This window comes from Carcharhinus amblyrhynchos, chromosome 17 (assembly GCF_965287045.1).
Source record: "Carcharhinus amblyrhynchos chromosome 17, sCarAmb.v2.hapA, whole genome shotgun sequence".
Classification (NCBI taxonomy): Eukaryota; Metazoa; Chordata; class Chondrichthyes; order Carcharhiniformes; family Carcharhinidae; genus Carcharhinus; species Carcharhinus amblyrhynchos.
Window position 1 is genome coordinate 22,016,525 of NC_137340.1, and position 21,967 is coordinate 22,038,491.

A 21,967-nucleotide genomic window follows, 5' to 3' on the forward strand; every position below is an offset into this window, starting at 1 on the left:
CCTACACCTCTCCCCATTGGCACGAGTCTGGAGAAGAGGCTGCAAGATCACGTTAGTCGATGATGGTGGGCTGCATCATCAGAAATCCAACTATTGTTGCAAAAACTCTCATCCTCTCATCCCAGCAAAGGAGGAAAAACTATGTTTTCACTTCTGGCATAGTTGGCCTCCATCACCTCCAGGATGCATCAATGGATGGTGCACTGGGCAGGGTGTTGGATATTTTGCCCACTCCCATTTGGAAAGAATTGCATTCACAGCACTTTAATGTCACCATAAATGCTGGTGCAAGGCTCTAGATTGCATTGCCAATGTTGGCACAGTTCTTTGACCACTTCTTTGTTGAACCTGAGTCACGTGAGGCACAACCCCAGGGTGACACAAGACAAAAACTCTAGAAAAACCCTTGGTTTATAAGGGCCTGAACTCTCCCCCCCCTCCCCCTTCAATGAGATTTCCCTCTCTGCAGCTTCCGGTCAATTTCTCAATTTGGATGCAGACCCAGATTGCCTCGTGCAGCTGGTTCTACAAACCCTCTGACCTCCCTGAATGTAAGCAGCAGCTCAGTAGAAAAGCTTCATTAAATAAGCCACAGCACTTATGCAAACCAGCGGAAAAAGCCAAAAGCATCTCATCTGCAAGTTGGATGTATGGCCTACCGAATAAGTTCAGGTAAGGGCAATTAATACAGGTGTACAGTGCGCATGCATAGACCACGGGTGAGATTTTCCGGTCGCTCCCAAAGCCAACAGACCTTTGGCTGATCCAGCAAATTGTCCGTCCCACCCACGATGACTCCTGCAGCAGACCGGACTGGAAAATTTAGGCTTTGTTTCCGCAAGGTGCATGAAATCATTTGGAACATCTTAAGAACATAAGAACATAAGAAATAGGAGCAGGAGTAGGCCATCTAGCCCTTTGAGCCTGCCCCGCCATTCAATAAGATCATGGCTGATCTGTTGTGGCTCAGTTCCACTTTCCCGCCCTCTCCCCATAACCCTTAATCCCCTCTCTTATCAAGAACCCATCAACCCGCTTCTTAAAAATATTTAGCGAGGCAGCCTCCACCACTTCAACGGGCAGAGAATTCCAGAGATTCACCAACCTTTGAGTGAAGAAGTTCCTCCTCAACTCCGTTCTAAACCGCCTCCCCTTTATCTTGAGGCTGTGCCCCCTAGTCCTACTGTCTTTTTTGAGCGGGAAGAGTCTCTCCACCTCTATCCTATCCATCCCATTCATCATCTTATACGTCTCAATGAGATCTCCCCTCATTCTTCTAAACTCTAACGAGTACAAGCCTAGTTTATTCAGCCTCTCCTCATAGCTCAATCCCCTCAACTCCGGTATCAGCCTAGTAAACCTCCTCTGCACTCCCTCCAGGGCCAAAATATCCTTGCGCAGGTGCGGCGCCCAAAACTGCACACAGTACTCCAGCTGCGGCCTCACCAATGCCCTATACAGCTGCAGCAAGACCTCCCTACTTTTATATTCAATCCCCCTCGCTATGAAGGCCGATGGGACTACTCCCAATGCTTCCAGTACAAGTATGACTCAGTTACACCAGCACCCACCACAGCATGGAGCGCTGTGCTGGCGGTATTCGAAATAGCTGCAAGCATGGCCTGTGGCATTTTCAGCCTTTTGGGCTTCTGTAGTGCCAATACCAGGAGCACTACAGAGCCCAATTTTGTGGGTCGAGAGTCTGCATTTTAAAATCTTTCCAAGTGTACTGCATTTTTAAAATAGAATTCAGATAATAGTTCTCGAGAGGATTCTATATTGATTAGAGTACAAGTTCAGTCAGAGATTTCAAACACAGTAGTTATTAGCTAATTGGTTCTGATTGATACACTATTAGGGTACTTCCTGTTTATACAGGCAGCCATTATCTCTGGCAGTAGAACTATCAAAAGTGAGCTTTGTTTTTCAAAAACAAGACACATGCAAGTGGCAGGTGAAACATCTCCTCGAACAGACAGAAAAAGGGTTATTACAAAAGAAAAATCAAAGGGTGTAATCTTTCAGACCATTCATGCCACCCTCCCGCTGCAGCGAGGTTGGAGAATTTGGTGGCCACGCAAATCTCCATTCATTGCCGTGGGATGGGAAAATCCCACTGGTGTGAACGGTGGTAACATTCCGGCCAAAATATTAGTGAAACTTTAAGAATGTATGATTTCTAATCTGCTGGTCCATTTTTGCTTTTTTACTAGTTTGTTTCTTCAATGATCCTAAATCTTAGATTTTAGTCCATTCTGTAAAGCTGGACTTTTCTGACTAGTTCAATGATTCACGAGTAGAATTGTGTCCCATACTACTTCTGTAATATTTGAAACAGTGTTTGCTGCTCAACGTGTGACCCGTTATCTCAAATGTTGAAGACCTAAAGCCTAATTTCAGTTTATTGAAAACCGATTTCGGCAGAGAGCACAAATAAAGCACATTTTGAACTAACCTGATTTGTGGCATCCAAGCTTGTAGCTTGTAATAGAAATCCTAGGGCATGGATGCTATTCTCTGCTACTGGTGGGTGTGTAATGCAGGCAAACATGTAAAATCCAGCAGATGACTCACCTGGTACCTACCCACCCGCTGCTGCTCCTGCCGCAATTTAGCTAGCGGCAGGTGTGTTTTCGGATGGCTCACCTGCCAATGGGCCTTTAAGTTGGACCTTGTTGTGTTGCCACAGGATTTAACCAGTGGAGGGAGAGGCCCACACCAAGCCTGACAATATTTCTTCCTTGTATGATAGCAGGGAGGGGGGTTTTTGAGTCCCAGGATCTATCAAAGAACCCCGACAAAGTGTTACATGTACCTTCCCCTCCCCAGGCTCTCCCCCTTCCCCATGGTCTTTCAAACTCCAACCCCCTTGCCAAGGCCTGCCTGTTTGGTACTTGGTGGGGCACCCACAAAGTCGGGGTCCGGCATAGCTCACCTTAAAGTCAACTGCAGAACCAACAATAGCCATCTTTCCTGGGTACTGGGGAAAAATTGGCCTCTGGCTCATTAAGGCTGAAATTCCCACCTCCGATCTAACACAGCCATTTTTTGTCTGGTTGTGCTCCCCATTGATTATTTAGCCGTGACCAGGAAGGGGAAGGAGCAGGAGCTGGTGGTAGTGTTGTGGAGAACCATAGCGCTCCATGAAATCCGTCATGAGCTGTTACCTTCCTTGAGGTGACCAAAGGGGCAAGTACCATCATGTTCTACAGAATACTTGATTATCTCTCATCATTTCTATAACCTTCAATTGCATTTCTAACCATATATTTGCTTATCTTCCTATAAACAAGATATTAGCCCATTAACTAAAACGAAACAGTGGGTGGGATTCTCCGGTCACACTCACCCCGAAACCAGAGAATGCTGCCCAAGGTCAATAGACCTTTCTGTGGTCTGCTCCTCCTGCCCACTATGATGGGCAGGATGGGAGAATTCCCCCCAAGTATCTTTCATATCTTTCAAGATTCAAAAGAAGTTTTAAATAAGGAATCTAAATGAGTGTATTCCAGCATCTAGAAATAGCATACCTGGGAGTAAGTTTGGATTCTTCTAGAAGTTTTCTAAATTCCTCTTTGGCCTGAAGTAGTTTGCTCTTTTTTTCTTTAGATTCTTCTTTTATTCTTGTTTTGATGAATTGTTCAAATATCTTTAATTAAAAAGGATATTGACATGAGTTGCATTTTAATGCTGGACTCATTTCTTTCTAATTCAACACAAATAATGAACTTCAATTTGATAATTTATGACGCTATTACAGTAATCAACAATTAAATGTGCATCATTTACAGGAATTAGTTTCAATTGAAGGATGGTTTTCTAGGAAAGATTAATATGTATATATTTTCATAGCTCTAGGATTTGTTGCAAACCGACAGATATAATCTATGAATGAATCAGTGGTAAGTAAAGTTTATTTGAAATTAACCCTTTCCCTGATTTTACAAACGCTTTTCTGTTTTACCACATTCAAAATTCTTTTTACCAGATCTAGACAAAGCTCCATGTGGTGCACATTATTGTGTCCCTGCAATGAAAACTCAGCAGCAGAAGGGAGAAGATGCACAGAACACAAATATTTTAGACAAATGTGTTAATAAGGAAACAATTATTAGATTACAGAAAATAAATCGCTCTTGACATTGCCCTCATAATTAATGGTTGTATTACTTCAGTGTGGCTTAGCATCCATTGACAGCATAGATTTTGTAATCCATTACTCCTGACTGTGCGCTATATGCCCTCTGTCTTAGTTTATTTGGACTTAATCAACCTATCAATAGATGAATGATTGAGAAGGGGGGAGCTCCATGATGGACTTCAAACGCGTTAATGGACAGCATGGCCTTTCCTTGCTCGCTACTTATGCTCTTGTGACTAAAGTAGAATTGAAATAACTACTAAAACCAAAACATGATCAAGATGCATGACCACACTAATAATAAGACAGTGTATTCCTATTTCGATACAGAATATAGAATTTTCTATGGAATGTATTCCATTATTTGGACTATTGTGAGGAGCGCGCAGAAACAATTTGCACAATGAAATCATTTAAAATTGAGTAAGTATTTGTAACCACTGAATTCAGGACAACCATTAGCCCTATTATTTGGGAACTCACTGGGCAACCGTGGCAAACCATTACAAATAATAAGAAAGTGGGAAAGTAAAATAACACCCGGATGGATCCTGAATAAACTTTGAAAAAAAAAGTTCATCATCAACTCGAATGAAACAATTGACAGAATAAAATCAACAGAGGCAAATAAAGTTTTTAAAGAAATGGACCTAGATTTTGTGTCAAGAAAATGACGGGGCTAATACTGTTGACCTTTGTTGTGGAATAAATCAGACGGCAAATGTTTAGCATAAGCACCTGCACAGCTAAACACGGAAATCCACAAGTTGTGGTCTGTCTTTTGTTACACTTCCACAGGCTGCTGTTATATTACCTCAATGATAGAGTCAAAATCCGTCATAGGGCATGAGCTATATACACTTATGCTTATGTTTCCCAGTAAAAACTGCAGAAAATGTTAGAACTGATAAACTCAGATGTGAGTGAATTTTTAACGGCATGGTAACTCATTGTCAATTAACCTCTCTCTCTCTCGCCATGAAATTTTGATTTTACAGATGTGAAGTCACATTCCTTCAGAGTTAATTGATATTGGAGATGTTAAATGTAAAATGACATTTTTCTTTCTCTCTCATGTCTTCCAGTTAGTTCTTTCCTTTGGACCCACTCTTTGGGTCAGATTTTACAATTTGTGTGGAGGACCTGATGGTGAGATCACAGACAGGTGGTGGAGCCTCCTCACTAATCTTGCACTGTACATCAAGTTAACAGCTGACGCCAGGGTGGGGACCTATGCCAACATATCACTGGAAGGCTTCACTTTTAAAGTGCAGTCTGCAACCTCCAGGCAGAGGTTTCAGGCACTGAGTCCATCAGAAGGTGTGCTGTGCAAGGGAGCCTCTGAAGGGATGAATGTATTGTGATGAAGATCCATTCAAAGTTTAGTATTACCTCCCTGGACATTCTCCTGCAAGGAGTAAGGGAATGGAGAAGGCTGCTGTTTCCAGTTGATGGGAGGATGAAGAGCCCAGCATGCCTCATGAAGAAGGCATGGTTACAGAGTGGCAAAGCAGTTCCATAGTTTCATGGTAGTCAGACGAATATGGTTCTTCAGGGTCAGAACATATTCAATAACAATGGAGGAGGACGTGAATAATTTGCCGGGTGTTAGCGATGGAAAGGTGGTAGGACTGGAGGGTCTTAATGACATTACTGTTACTAGAGAGGTGGTGCTCGACAGACTGGAGGGACTGATTGTGGACAAGTCCCCAGGACCAGATGGAATGCATCCGAGGGTTCTGAAAGAAATGGCGGAGGTTATAGTGGATGCCTTGGTGGTTATTTTCCAGACGTCGCTGGATTCCGAGGAAGTACCGGAAGATTGGAAAACGGCTAATGTTATGCCGTTGTTTAAGAAGGGTGCCAGGCAAAAGGCGGGGAATTATAGGCCGGTTAGTTTAACGTCTGTGGTAGGTAAAATGTTAGAATCCGTCATTAAGGAGGAAATTGCGAGGCATCTTGAAGGGAATTGCTTGATAGGGCAGACGCAACACGGTTTCATTAAAGGGAAGTCGTGTCTGACAAATTTATTGGCGTTCTATGAGGATGTGTCTAGGGCAGTGGATAGAGGAGAGCCGGTGGATGTGGTCTTTCTGGATTTTCAGAAGGCGTTTGACAAGGTACCTCACAAGAGGTTATTGCAGAAGGTCAGGGGACATGGAGTTGGGGGTAGGGTGTTAGCGTGGATAGAGGATTGGTTGTCAAATAGGAGACAGAGAGTGGGGGTCAATGGGTGCTATTCGGATTGGCGGTTGGTGACTAGTGGGGTGCCCCAGGGGTCGGTGCTGGGGCCTCAGCTATTTACCATTTATATAGATGATCTGGAGGAGGGAACCGAGTGTAGGGTGTCGAAATTTGCTGATGACGCCAAGATTGGGGGAAAGGCAAATTGTGCGGAGGGTGTGGAGAGTCTGCAGAAGGATCTAGATAGGCTGGGCGAATGGGCCAGGAAATGGCAAATGGAATTTAATGTTGGCAAGTGTGAGGTGGTCCACTTTGGTAGGAAGAATGGTAGGAAGGACTATTACTTACGTGGCGAAAAACTGCAGCAGGCGACGGTGCAGAGGGACCTCGGGGTCCTTGTGCATGAGTCGCAAAAACCCAGCTTGCAGGTGCAGCAGGTGGTCAGGAAGGCGAATGGGATGCTGGCCTTCATAGTGAGGGGGATTGAATATAAAAGTAGGGAGGTCTTGCTGCAGCTGTATAGGGCATTGGTGAGGCCGCAGCTGGAGTACTGTGTGCAGTTTTGGGCGCCGCACCTGCGCAAGGATATTTTGGCCTTGGAGGGAGTGCAGAGGAGGTTTACTAGGCTGATACCGGAGTTGAGGGGGTTGAGCTATGAGGAGAGGCTGAATAAACTAGGCTTGTACTCGTTAGAGTTTAGAAGAATGAGGGGAGATCTCATTGAGACGTATAAGATGATGAATGGGATGGATAGGAGGTGGAGGTGGAGAGACTCTTTCTGCTCAAAAAAGACAGTAGGACTAGGGGGCACAGCCTCAAGATAAAGGGGAGGCGGTTTAGAACGGAGTTGAGGAGGAACTTCTTCACTCAAAGGGTGGTGAATCTCTGGAATTCTTTGCCCGTTGAAGTGGTGGAGGCTGCCTCGCTAAATATATTTAAGACGCGGGTTGATAGGTTTTTAATAGGCAAGGGGATTAAGGGTTATGGGGGGAGGGCGGGAATGTGGAACTGAAACACGACAGATCAGCCATGATCTTATTGAATGGCGGGGCAGGCTCGAAGGGCTAGAAGGCCTACTCCTGCTCCTATTTCTTATGTTCTTAATAACCTGGCCTGGTCTAGAAAAGTGAGTGGTATTCATAAATGCAAACTGGCAACCCAGCATTAATGAAAAATTGCCCAGTAAATGTGATCTTCATTGCTGACCCATGCATAGGGCAGGAGCCGGCATTACTACCTACATTGAAGCACCCAGTTTCCACTCATCTGAACCACTCAGGTCAGTCAAAGGGGGTCGGTGTGTTGAGATAGTTGATTAGCTGCTTGCTAATCGGGAAGCATAAAGGGAGGTGGAATGCCATTTCTTCCCCCGGTAACATTGATGGAGGAGGCAATGGAGATTGTAGCAGGGCAACCTGTTGATCACGGCAAGGCATGTGTGGAAGCAATGGAGTGCAAGTAGAACAATATTTGCGTCCTCCATTCTTTTGATCATGTGTAAGCTGTTGTACCACGTGTGGATCTTCAAACCCATTCAAAACTCTTGATTGAGGGGAGATAGTAGGGACTGGTTGGAGGAGCAGCTGTTTCATTTAAATCATGTCTCCCTAGCAGGTTCAGCAGATTAGACAGAGACAAGGTTTTTGCTCTGCTTGAGACTTCAGAGAACTCATTGCCATTAGAGGAGACAGCATCACTTTACTCCAGTATCCCTTCCAGCAGTGCAGATACCCTCACATTGGCGGACATTGTCACGCTTGCAGAACAGGTGACATCAGCTCTTGACCACTGCCGCAGACATTTCGGAGGTGGTAATGGAGCTAGAGACAGCAGTGGCACATCCCCTTGGAGAAATGAGGAGATGCCCAGCTCCATAAAGATGGCAAGGCTCGTTTGTCATCAGCAACCCTCCCCACAGGCTGAAACATTTGCTGGTTAGGAGCATTGACCTGAACAGGCACCAGAGTGTGGCAACTAGGGGAATTTCACAGTAACTTTATTACAGTGTTAATGTAAGCCTTATTTGTGACCAATAAATAAACTTTAAGTGGCAGATACTAAAATAGCAGCCTGAAACGTATAAACATTTACCAAACGTTCCAGAGACTGTTTGCTCCCAGGTACAAATTGTTGAGGAATTCTTTCATGCCTCTGACACATGAGCGCATAGTGTCCTTCATTGAAAAAGTGGCAACCCCTCTGAAGAGGCACGTGGAGCAGAGCACTGAGTAGTTGCAGGGGGTGTAAGATCTCCATATAATGGCCTCATCAATGAGAATTGTAAAGCAATGTGTAGGAAGAAATGGGTCAGTCAGGCATTTGATTATTGCCAAGAGCTGAACCATTCCAGGCAAACAGAGAGAGAAAGGCCTGTGGGCCCTGAAAGGGCTGAGTAGGGATAGGCCAAAGGCAATGGGTGAGATGGTGGTGTAGTAGCAACGTGACTGGACTAGCAATCCAGGGGACCAGACTAATGTTGTAAGGGCATATCTTCAAATTCCACCACAGCATCTGATGGGATTTAAATTCAACTAACAAAATCTGGAATTGAAACAGGAATGGTGACCAAGAAACCATTGTCGAATGTTGCAAAAAACTGACCGCTAGGAAAGGAAATCTGCCATCCTTACTGATCTGGTCGACGTGACTCCAGACCCACTGCATTGTAGTTGACATTTAACTGCTTTGAAATGTTTGGCAAGCCACTCAGTTCAAGGGCAAATAGGGATAAGCAACAAATGCTAACCTTGTCAGGGATGCCCACATTCCATGAAAGAATAAAGAAAAAAATCTTAAAATGCTTTAATTGCTGATGCTTATACCACATTACTTATTTGTGTGATAAACAGAACAGCTTTTTGGCTTGATAGCATCACAAAGTGCAGAAAGAGGCCATCCAGCCCATCAAGTCTATACTGACCCTCCAAAAGAGCATCCCATCCAGGCCCTTCTCTTCCTGTAACCCCTAATTTACCACAGCTAATCCACCTAACCTACATATCTTTGGACACTGAGGGGCAATTTAGCATGACCAATCCACTTAATCCACACATCTTTTGGACTGTGGGAGGAAACATGAGGATTGGTTTACTAACAGAAAGCAAAGAGTGGAGGTAAGTGGGCATTTTTCTGGTTGGCAATCAATGACTAGTGGTGTGCCTCAGGGATCAGTGTTGGGACCACAATTGTTTATGATTTACATAGGTGATTTAGAGTTGGGGACCAAGTGTAGTGTGTCAAAATTTGCAGATGATATTAAGATGAGTGGTAGAGGCTGCTAGGAGTCTGCAAAGATAGTCTAAGTGAGTGGGCCAGGATCTGGCAGATGGAGTACAATGTTGATAAATGTGAGGTCATCCATTTTGCTAGGAAGAACAGCAAAATGGACTATTGTTTAAATGGTAAAAAACTGCAGCATGCTGCTGTGTAGAGGCACCTGGGTGTCCTTGTGCAAAAATCACAAGGAGTTGGTTTGCAGGTACAGCAGGTAATTAAGAAGGTAAATAGAATTTTGCCCTTCATTGTTAGAGAGATGGAGTTTAAAAACAGTGAGGTTATGTTGCAGCTGTATAAGATGCTGGTGAGGCCACACCTGGAGTACTGTGTACAGTTTTGGTCTCCTTACTTGAGAAAGGATATACTAGCACTGGAGGGGGTGCAGAGGAGATTCACTAGGTTGATTCAGGAGTTGAGAGGGTTGGCTTATGAGGACAGACTGAGTAGACTGGGGCTATACTCATTGGAATTCAGAAGAATGAGGAGAGATCTTATAGAAACATGTAAGATTCTGAAGGGAATAGATAAGATAGAAGCAGGGAAGTTGTTTCCACTGGCAGGTGAAACTAGAACTAGGGGGCGGCCTCAAAACAAGGGGAAGCAGATCTAGGACTAAGTTGAGGAAGAATTTCTTTACACAAAGGGTTGTGAATCTGTGGAACTCCCTGTCCAGTGAAGCAGTTGAGGCTACCTCATTGAATGTTTTATAGGCAAGGATGGATGAATTTTTGAACACTAAAGGAATTAAGGGCTATGGTGAGTGGGCGGGTAAGAGGAGCTGAGTCCACGAGAAGATCAGCCATGATCTTATTGAATGGCAGAGCAGGCTCAAGGGGCCAGATGGCCTACTCCTGCTCCTAGTTCTTTTGAGCACCTGGAGGAAACCCAGGCAGACACAGTGAGAATGTGCAAACTCCTCACAGACAGTCACCCAAGGCCGGAATTGAACCTGAGTCCCGGGCACTGTAAGGCAACAGTGCTAACCACTGAGCCACTGTGCTGCTGTTAGCACCATCCTGTTAGTGGCAAATGCCATTCACATTGCTACTGCACAGAAGCAGTGTGAAATAGCCAGCTTCACCAATTGTTCAAGTTTTCTGATAAACCTTGCTCTTCCAGGACAATCTGATGTAGACTGGGTATGTTTCAGGGCCAAGAGTAATGGCTTTTGGCGCATTTGAGAGTTTGCGTAATATACCATGCAAAATGATCAAACCAGCATAGTCATTTAATGCGTTAAGAATTATGCTAAAAACCAATTTAAAATTGTCAGTCAGGCTTGCTTTGTGGCACATTTGCACGTACTGGAAGCTACATATATTAATGTACAGACCCTATTCTTTACTGACAGAAAGAACACATTCACACATTGCACCTGTTTCAGCTAAACAAAATAAGTGACATCCATACATTGGTTCATTCCTCAGGGCAAATCCTTAACCAATTACAGTCAAGCTACCTGTTTTAAATTTCAAATAATCCTTAGCCATTAACTGCCATCATTCCCTATGGCAACACCTTGATCAATCAGAGTCCAATTGTCAACCAGTAAGCATTCTTTTCTCATAAGGTATAAATAGTTCTTTCCTTGTATCAGTATTCTTGCGAAGTGTCCCTGATGAGTGCAAGATGAAAAGCTTCAATGGGACTCTTTTTTTCAGCAATACTTCAGCAACACTATGCTTGGTCAAGATAGGCACAATTCCCCTCTGCGCTGTTACTGTGTTTAAGTGACATGCAGGTTGGGTACTCAAAATTATCTTTGTTTAATTGACAATCAGATGCTTCAACTAATGGGTCACTTTCTGAAGAATAATTTATATTCTGATTTGAATCACAAATGCAATCTTTAATATATATATATTTGGTTAACCACTGCAAGTTGAAATAACACAAAGGCCCCCCCCCTCCCCAAGTTTTCCCATGGCGGATGCGGCAATCTATCTGCTGCTGGCGAGATCTTTCAGTCTGTCTTTGGGACTTTGGTTGGCTTGCCCACCCTGCCAGTAGAGAACTCATCTCGAGGGGTCAGCTTTGGCAGGACTGGAGGATCCCACCAGTGGAGAGATTGGAAAATTCCACCCAAAGACTCTGAAAGGATAATTGCTTCCAAATAAATGATCATGAAAAGAAACTAACTAATGACAGTGCTCAAAATGATTGAAACCACTGGGGAGTTATTTTTCTTTAAACAATTGTTCAACTACCTTTGTAATTGAAGATTTACGTCTGTGCATTTTGCTATCTGTGAAAATATTTAAAACAGCATGAGGTTGTTTAGATCAATTTTGGGCTGCTTTTGTTTGCTCCAAAGAACATCTGCCCAGTTATAAAATATTTACTTCCTCATTAAAGATTCATCTCATTTGTTGAAACACATTTCTGGGTACTTAATATTGATAAAAATAAATACCTGTTTACGCTCCTCAGGGTTTAGCAGGAGATAGCGAGGGTCAAACACTATTTTGTGCAGTTCCTTTTCCCAAGTAGAAAATGCAGAGACCTGAAGAAAGACATTAAATTGGTTTAACTTCTGCCAGCAGGGTGCTTCAGAATGATGTCACGTTTCTCTGGTAGTCACTTTGTATGTGTTCTTATTCACTAGAATTTAGCACCAGGGTTATAGGTTCAGAAAAGGGCAATGCATTTCAGATAACTGGAAAAAAACAGATAGACTATGTAAGGAAACCTCTTTTATGCTGTGAGGCATTTATTGATAGGTGCAGGGCTAACACAAAGACAGTGTTACAAGACCATCCACAACCACTGCAAGGATGACGCAATGTCATAATGAGAATGAACTTCACGGGAAATCTGAGATCTGCTTTGAATCACAGTTCAGCCATGGTTACCACTTGTGATAATTACAAGAAGAGGTGATTTCAAAACACTTAGGGAATTTTTAGACAAGTGAAAAACAGCAGGCTCCCATATTAAACATGTAATTTGACTAACATTTGTATCAGAGTTAATTTTACTGCATGCATGAGCTAAAAACATCTAGTGTATATTACTGTGATACACATCAAGCCATTGTACCTGCTAAATATGACAGATATGAACCAATGGTCCTGCTAGTAACTTTATGGGGAGCAATTAATTTGCTGAATTAACTAAACATGTTGTAGCAACAAGCTACCACGGGTTTCAATTCAGCAATAGAGTTCTGAAAGTCTTCTAAGCACTTAAATTGCCATTGAAGTCAATATCTCACAGATGGTGTTTTGAAGAAGAGTCATATTGGACTAGAAACACTAACTTTGTTTTTCTCTCTCAGATACTGCCAGGCCTGCAGGGTTTTTGCAGCACTTTCTGTTTTTATCTCACAGATGGAGAGATGTATGGAAACAGACGGGACCAGCAAGATGGCATCAATTGCTAGAAATCCCACCACTTCCAGTTCCTATGAGCATTATCAAACTACCATCATCCCAAACTGGTTTCCACTAGAGTATCCAGACCAATGTTTTGTACTTCAACACTGCAGAAAACTGCAGCTAACATCAATATAAAAAAAACCTCACTTACAAAAGAGTCAGCTTTCACTGTGCTGGCAATTTGCACAGTAAGAAGTCTGACAACATCAGGTTTAAGTCCAACCAATTTATTTGATAGTAAACTCACAAGCTTTCAAAGTTTGCCTCTTCGTCAGGTGAATGGAGATGTTATCGGACAACAAATTTTATGAAATTGGGCACACAAAATGGAAGCAAACTAAAGCTATCCTCAGAGCCCTCCACTAAAATCACAAAGTAACAGACACTGATCAGTAGGCAAGAGCATGCTTTTAGAATGCAAATGAGGGCTAGCACATAAGGGAAATTGGACAGGATGGCACCTACAGGAACTAAATTAAAGAACACATCCCCACCCTATCAAAATCAGCACTTCTAAACCAGTCAAACAACCCATGGAGATGCCTAAAATTAACACAGTTAAGGAAAGCGTCCCTAGCCCCTCAAAACTCTTGAGATCAATAACACACCTATGGTTCAAACCCCAGAGATCCTAGACCGTTGATAACCAACCAGACAAAAACGATTAACACACACTTAAAACAATTGCTCCAACACTCGAAAACATCGAAACAGGATGGCTGAAGTCAAATACTGTAAATAAAGGATTAGCATTTGAAATGCAAAGTTCAGGTGTAACTATAGCCAGTTGTGGGGGAGTCTTTAGAGCACTTTCGGGACAGTCCGATTGTATGTCCTGACTGTGCTTCTCCGTCGACGTAAAGAAAATAAAGCTGTGCCATTATTGAACTTCACCCTGAGTCCGTAGTGGTTGTTTTGCCCACTCGCGCTAACAGAGAGTACTGCTTGTGAGTTTATCATCAAATAAATCGGTTGGACTTAAACCTGGTGTTGTCAGACTTCTTACTGTGTTTACCCCAGTCCAACGCTGGCATCGTCACATCATGGCAATTTGCAGCCAGTCACGTGGCTTGCAATTCCATGTTTTCCTGACTCTCTGTGTGGATTCCCAAGCTGTTCGCTGGTAATGTACCTGCCAGCATTATTAAAACTAGTTGACCCTAATAATCCAGCAGTTTTAGGATCAGTGATTACGATGCATTTGGATTCTCACTTTGCCACCTGAAGTGGATAAAAGAATGTTGCATCCATAAAGTTTACATTGAAAGCCTTACTACTTGCAAACAGCTAAAGCTGTTGATGCTAACATTGCTCAGTATTACAATTTTGTATTTATCCAGCACTTAAGCAATAGCACTGCTTTAAGAGCTGATCACGTGATTTGACAGTGATGTCCTTAGGGTGTTGCAGAGGCTGCTGTTTTACGTTCAGTTTGTTCTATGTACAGGCAAGACCTCCTAGGATAAATCTGTTGTTGATAGTTTAAATCTATGTGTGCAAACCACATATTTCCTTTTTGTTAAAACCCAAACCCCTAATGTAGTTACAGCATTATAAGCACTCAATACAATTGTATCCAAATCACTAAGTCATGCAACTCAAGTCACAAACCAGTAAACAAAGCAAGTATGAACAGGACTGAATAGTTTGGGCTTCATAAGTTTATAGGCTTAGGGGCTGAAGGCCAAATACTTCTAGCCTAATATTACACTTGAGGTGGTGAAATTTTCCAAATCAAAAGATCAATTGAAGCTGGTTTCACTAGTACCTTTTCTGCCAGTAGGATTTTGTTTGCATTTTTCACAGTGGTAAATTTATCAAAAAACGTCACAGTTGAGGCTGTTTCCAAAATTCTGCAATTTATGAAGGTGGTCTCTTCCAGGGGAAGTGCTCCATTTTAATAACTCTGTGAAAACCATAGCTAAAATACATGAATCGATATGTGACCTGAATAAAAGTGTTCTTTCTCAAATAAAAGCAATCTTATAGAAGAAAGAGCAAGCCTGTCAGTAGTATAACTGCTTCTTCCTTGTTAGATGTATCTCACGTCATTTGAGGATACTCCAGTTTGCTTGGTAGGAAGATTGATCATTTAATATAAAACATTGGAAATTCAACTATCCATTTTGCAAATGTTTAAAGCCTATTAATCAAGATGTCAATTCAGGAAAACTCAATCACTTTTAACATCAATCATATTTCTCAATGAATATCTGTGTTCCTATCTAAATGAATCAAATTGAAACATACAAAAAATACGTAAGGTTGCATTGCCAGCTGATAAACTGAACTTTCCAATGTTGCAGTGGTGATTCCAAAGGGCTATTATTTCAATGTCCCTTTGTCTTGCTACAAAATATTACCTGTTGTTTTAAATCAATGGTGGAACTCCTTTTAAGGCATTCTTTTTTCTTTTCACTTTTGGGTCTCCCAACAAGATTAATCTTCTGCCAAAGCTTGTCAATAAGAAAGTGTGAGAGTTCAGTTGGATTGATGCTCCCAATTATTTCCCTTTCTTCTCTGTACCTGACTGACTCCGCTCGGCACTTACACCGAGTGAAGTATTCTACGCACAAACCTGTATCCTACCTCTCCATGGGCAGTATGTTAGATGTCTAATTAGTTTGTCACCCCAAGTGACTATTAAAAGAATTTACCATGCATATATTGTGTGTTAACTCTTGTTATCCATCTCACCCAAGTTGGAGGTTACATTCAGAATTGCACCTGCTATTTTGTAGTGATATCTCCAACATCACCGTAACCATTCCCCCACCCTGCCCCTTTGATCATAGCTCCCTACTGAGAGAAGTGAATCACAGAATATTTTCATAGCATGTTTCATTTTCTTGGCAATTTGAAACATATTTTTAAGTTTGCTTTAAGAACTTCCATAAACAGGATCAAATTTTTTTGGTCCAACCATGACATCCTTCATGAAGCTCTCATCGTTTGTCATAAAAACTCATGTTTCATTAATCACCATTAGGGAAGGAAATCTGCCGTCCTTGGTCTAGCCTATATGTGACTCCACACCTACAGAAGTGTGGTTGACTCTGAACTGCCCTCTGAAATGGCCTGGCAAGCCACTCAATTCAAGGGCAATTAGGGACGGGCAATAAATGTTGGCCTTGCCATCAACACGTTTCATGAAAGAATGAAACATATAAAAACAGTGGGAATGGTCATCATTTCCAGTATGTCTGTCCTATCCAGTCAACAGTCATAATTGTTCCTCTCAGAAATTTTGAACCATGTTGAGAGGTGTAATGCCCGAACTGTGTTAGGGGATGTGGGTTTAAACAGAAAGAAAAAAATAATAACAATGGTTTATTGTAGGAGATGTTGCCTGTACAGAGTAGAGAATGAAACTAATGCAGGACCCTGTGAAATATCCTGATGACATCACTATTAAATCATGTGAGCAGCTCTTAAAGCAATCATGCGACCACTTAAATACATTAAGGGGTAACAACAATCAGCCTTCATATAGTATCTTTAATAAAGTGACATGTTCCAAGGTGCTTCACAGAAGAGTTAGCAAAAATAAATTTGACAGCAAACTAGATAAGAAAATATTAGGGCAGATGGCCAAAGGATTTGAAAAATAAAGGTTGATTTTAACAAGCGTCCCAAAGGATGAAAGTGAAATAAACTTAGGGAGGCAATTCCAGAACTTAAGCTTAGATAACTGAAGAAACAGTCGTCAGTGTGGAACTAAATAAGATCAGTGATGCCATGGTGACTGAAGTTGGGGGAATGCAGACATATAAGAAAGAAAGAAGTAGGAGCAGGAGTAGGCCATCTTGCCCCTTGAGCCTGCCCCGCCATTCAATAAGATTATGGCTGATCTGAAGTGGATCAGTTCCACTTACCTGCCTGCTCCCCATAACTCTTAATTCCCTTATCAACCAGAAATCTATCGACCCTTGACTTAAACATATTCAATGAGGTGGCCTCCACCACTTCAATGGGCAGAGAATTCCAGAGATTCACCACCCTCTGAGAGAAGAAATTCCTTCTCAACTGTGTTCTAAACTGACTCCCCCTTATTTTGAGACTGTGCCCTCTAGTTCTGGTTTCCTTTCTAAGTGGAAAGAATTTCTCTACCTCTACCCTATCTAGCCCCTTCATTACCTTATATGTTTCTAAGATCCCCACTCAGCCGTCTAAACTCCAATGAGTACAGGCCCAATCTACTCAATCTCTCCTCATAAGCTAACCCCCCTCATCTCTGGTATCAACCTGGTGAACCTTCTCTGTACTCCCTCCAAGGCCAATATATCCTTTCGCAAATAAGGGGACTAAAATTGCACACAGTACTCTAGTTGCGGCCTCACCAATGCCTTGTACAGTTGCAGCAAGACCTCCCTGATTTTATATTCTATTTCCCTCACTAAAAAGGCAGCATTCCATTCGCCTTCTTGATCACCTGCTGCACCTGCAGACTGAGTTTTTGTGATTCATGCACAAGGTCCCTCTGCACAGTAGCGTGTTGTAATTTTTCACCATTTAAATAATATTTTATTTTACTATTATTTCTTCCAAAGTGGATAACCTCACATTTGCCAACGTTACACTCCATCTGCCAGATCCTTGCCCACTCACTCAGCCTATCCAAATCTCTGTGTAGACTTTCCACGCAATTTGCTTTTCCACTCATCTTCATTTCATCAGCAAACTTTGTTACCCTACACTCAGTCCCCTCCTCCAGATCGTCTATGTATATGGTAAACAGTTGAGGCCCCTGCACCAATCCCTGCAGCCATATCAGAGCGTGGTATGACTGGACAAGGTTACAGAGGGGCAATCAAGGTCCTGAGTAGATTTTCAAACATAGGTGAAAATTTTATAATTGAGGCATTGCTCAACTGGGGAGTCAGTGTTGGTCAGTAAGCATAAAGAAGATGGATAAATAGGGCACCATGAAATAAAATATAGATAGCATGTGAGTAGTTTCAGTGGAAGATGGGAGGTCTGACAAAAGTGCATAGAAATAGTCAAATCTAGAGGTAACAAGTTTACACATATTTGTTAGTGTCGCAAACACTGCAATGAAGTTACTGTGAAAATCCCCATGTCTGGTGTCTGTTTGGGTAAACTGAGGCACGATTTAACATGGTCAATACACCTAACCAGCATGTCTTTTGGACTGGAGAAGGAAATCGGAGCACCCGGAGGAAACCCACGCAGGCATGGGGAGAACATGCAGACACTGCACAGACAGTGAACCAAGCCAGGAATCGAATCCAGGTCCCTGGCACTGTGAGGCAGCAGTGCTAACCACTGTATTATCCCTTATAAGGATTTCCGCAGAATCTAAGGTGAAGCATGGTACTTACAGCAATAGACGTACATGGTCTTGCTAATAGATGAGCATGTTGTCAGCAGCTCATCTTGGGATCAAATATGGCACCAAGTTGGAAATAATCTGGTTCAGTCTCCGATGGTTGCTAAGTGAAGTGATAGATTGTTGGCTGGAGTTGCATTTGTGGCAGGGAACCAAATACAATCATATTTGTCTTTCTAATATTTAATTGGGAGAAATTTGAATGTTGGATAAGCAATATGACAAATTAGTCTCGGTGGAGTGACAGAATAGAGAGAGGCAGTGGTGAGGTAGTAAACAGCATACATGTAAAACCTGACCTTATGTTTTCACATAATATTGCAGAGGCACAGAATGTAAATGAAGAATAGGAGGAGCCTAAGGATAGATCCTGGTGAGCTCCAGATATGATGGCATCCGGCCAGGAAGAGAAGCTATTGTAGGTATATGTCTAGCTACAACTGATTGGAATCAGATGAATAGAATTAGATGTAGTCTCATCTACGTAGATGACAGAAGATGGAGGAGGACGATGTGGCGAACAGTATCAAGGGCTATGGATGGGTCAAGAACAAAGAGAAGGATAGCTTAGCATGTTTACATTCATACAAGATGTCATATGTGACTTTGATAACGGTTGTTTCAATACTGTGCCTGGTACAAATTAGAATTACTTCGATTAAAACATGGAGATTCAGGGAAAGTGAGCTTGAATTTGGGGTGCAAAAGCACAGTTAAGGAATTTGGAGATTATGGAAGATTGGCCTGCAAAGACAGAGGAGTCATTGGTGTTTCTTTTGATGAGAGATTGATGACAGTAGTTGGGATTTGGAAGGGCAGAATAGCTGAGACGTGAGAAATGAAAGAAGGAATGATGACAGGAGAGAGGGATACAGGACGAGATTAAAAGAAAAGAAGAAATAAAAAGGAGAACAAGGTGGGGGAGGGGGGCAGAGGGAATACGAATGATGATTCTAGTGCAGCAGGCAAATCATGCAACTTCACATTTCCCAAAAATTATATTTGCCAACTTTTTGCCCTGTTAACTAATTTATCAATATTGCTTTGTAAACTGTTTGTATCCCTCTCGCAACTTGCCTTTCCATCAATTTTTGCGTTGCCTGCAAATTTGGCTACAGTACTCACGCTTCTTTCTTTCAAGTTATCAATAATATATATATAGTAAACAATTGTGGTCCCAGCCCTGAATCCTGTGGAACCCCACTAGTTACAGGTCACCAACCTGAAAATGAACCCCTTGTCCCCACTCCCCTGTTTCTTGCCTATTAGCAATTCTCTATCCATGCCAATATATTACTTTCAAAACCATGAATTCTTATCTTATGACTTAACCATTTGTGAGGTACCTTGCTGAACACCTTCTGGATGTCCAAATACAACACAACTACTGGTTTCCCTCTATCCAAATTAAAACGAAACTAGTATTAAGTAAATCTAGGGAAAGGGATGGGATGATCTATGAATACATAGGTGCAAAGACAATTGAGGAAATAAATATGTATCCAGGAAGGAATATTATTGTACACTATGTGGGTAAATTGAAAGCTTCAGAGCACTTAGCATTAAGTTAATATGAGGCAGGGAATTGGCATTGCAATGTTGTAGCTCTCCAAATCATGCTCCCCACAGGCAAGAAACTCATTTAAAAATTGAGCTGCCATAGGTTGTAAGAATGCCGCAGCAAATTTGATGGGAAGAAAAATCATATTCCAGTTTTTATTTTCCGAAACTGTAACTCTATTTTGAGTTAGCAATTTTCCATTCAAAGTTTATGTTTGCACACAATTAGATGATTTTTCTTGTGTACAATAAATACATCCAACACCAATATTTTGTTGAAACTCTTGCTTTTAAATACAAAGGTATTGACTCTAAATAATGTAACAACAGATGAAAAATACAATCCTCTAAAGTAAAACAACTAACATTCGCACTGATCAGGCAAGTAATTTCTTTGGTGTAATGTCACGAAGATGGTAACTTTATTATTCAGCATACAGAATATTTATGAATAGATGTGAACCGTCACAGATTTAATCTGGATTGAGCATTTTAATTCTACCAAACCCAGCTCCTTTGCTGTAAATTCTAATCACATATAAAACATATGTTATGGTGGGGACCATCAGTGATCCTCACTGGTGAGCACCTCCACCGGTGAGTAAGAAAAGGTAAGTGAGATCAGACGAGTACATGTGGGTCTCGTTAATGACATCTAAAACGTGTCATTAATATTTAAATCAGCCTTGCGCACTCTGATTTTGCTGGCAAAATGGGGCTGACAATAATCGCAAGAGGGGAGAAATCGGGCACAAACACAATTTTTTGCCTCTTACTCGTACCTCTTGCCCCACCACGCGTCTCGACCAGTGCATTAGGGGAGGAAAAATCCCGTCCCTAATTGTAATAGGAGTTACAGACTTGACACTCTTATTTTCTAAGCACATAAAGAACCGTGATGTTAACACCATTTTCTTCGTTTTTTCTGTATGTTATTACTTGCTATTAAAGCCGAGCTACAGATGATCAATTATTTAGAAAACAATAAAAACTAAAGTGAAACACATTTATTGCAATCCCTTGTTTTTTTCTTACAAGTTACCATTCTTTTTGATAGATTTCCACTTATTTCTGATATTTCTAGACTTCAATTTTCACTTACCATTTAACCCTTCTGGAGAGAACTCAACCACTATAAATAAATCCACACACTTCATTGTATTGTTCTTATGGTTTAAAGTTAACCAATCAACAGAGAACTTGAAAAGAATGCTTAAATGTGATTCCCCCCGAAATGCTTAATGCTATTTACTATTTATAGATTATCACATTTGATTATTTTGCGACCTGCAAGACTTCCAAAAACTGAATTTACAAAAGAAAAACAGTGCCATACAGATTGCATATAGAGGCTACATAATTTATTCATGAGAGTTTGTACCTATAAACAACCTATGTGGTTTTTAATCTTCTGCAGCTTTCTCAAATGGGTTTAAGTGTTCACTGTGCTTTGTAAATAATAGTATAATTGAAAAAAAATCACAAAGCTACAACAGCAGATATGAGCAAAACTGAGCTGTAATGATTTTATTGCCGATGGGTTGATCTGAAACATTTCACTGGTAAAAACTACATTATTTTTAAGAACTATTTATTTTTGGCCAATACTGTAGGTTAAAATTGACCACAAAGGTGATTTTAATCATATAAATAATTATTGAATGTTAAAAGAATACACCATTATTAACTTTGAGTCATGCATGTTATTTATGACTGAAACACCGTATTCTGCACCCTCTCCTTTCCTTCTCCCCTATGTACTCTGTGAACAGTATGTTTTGTCATCATTAATGTGCGAGAAACAATATTTTTCATTATACGCCAAATACATCTGACAATAATAAATCAAATCAAACAAAAATATAGAAATCAGCACAACCTTAAACAATTATAATCTGAAGCATGAATATAAGATTGCAGGAAAGGGAAGAATGATTGGACAGAATTTAGCAGGCCTGTCAGCCACCAGTGCAAATACTGTCATGGTCACAAATTATCAGAGACCATAGCGTCAGGGCACATTGAATCTTCCTCCATCCTGGCAGTGTGACAATCACTGCAGGTTTTCAAAAGCAAAAA

General features: G+C 41.5%; 1 protein-coding gene across 2 annotated transcripts in view; it reads right to left on the minus strand.

Annotated features, from left to right (window-relative positions):
* tcerg1l (transcription elongation regulator 1 like) overlaps positions 1-21,967 on the minus strand; it is a 636,404-nt gene that overhangs the window by 113,964 nt on the left and 500,473 nt on the right. For both annotated transcript variants that reach the window (XM_080205273.1, XM_080205274.1), the window contains exons 12-13: positions 12,015-12,104; positions 3,531-3,649 (exon numbers count right to left, since the gene is read on the minus strand). In XM_080205273.1, the coding sequence (XP_080061399.1) occupies positions 3,531-3,649; positions 12,015-12,104 (209 nt within the window). The remainder of the gene's footprint in view (positions 1-3,530; positions 3,650-12,014; positions 12,105-21,967) is intronic.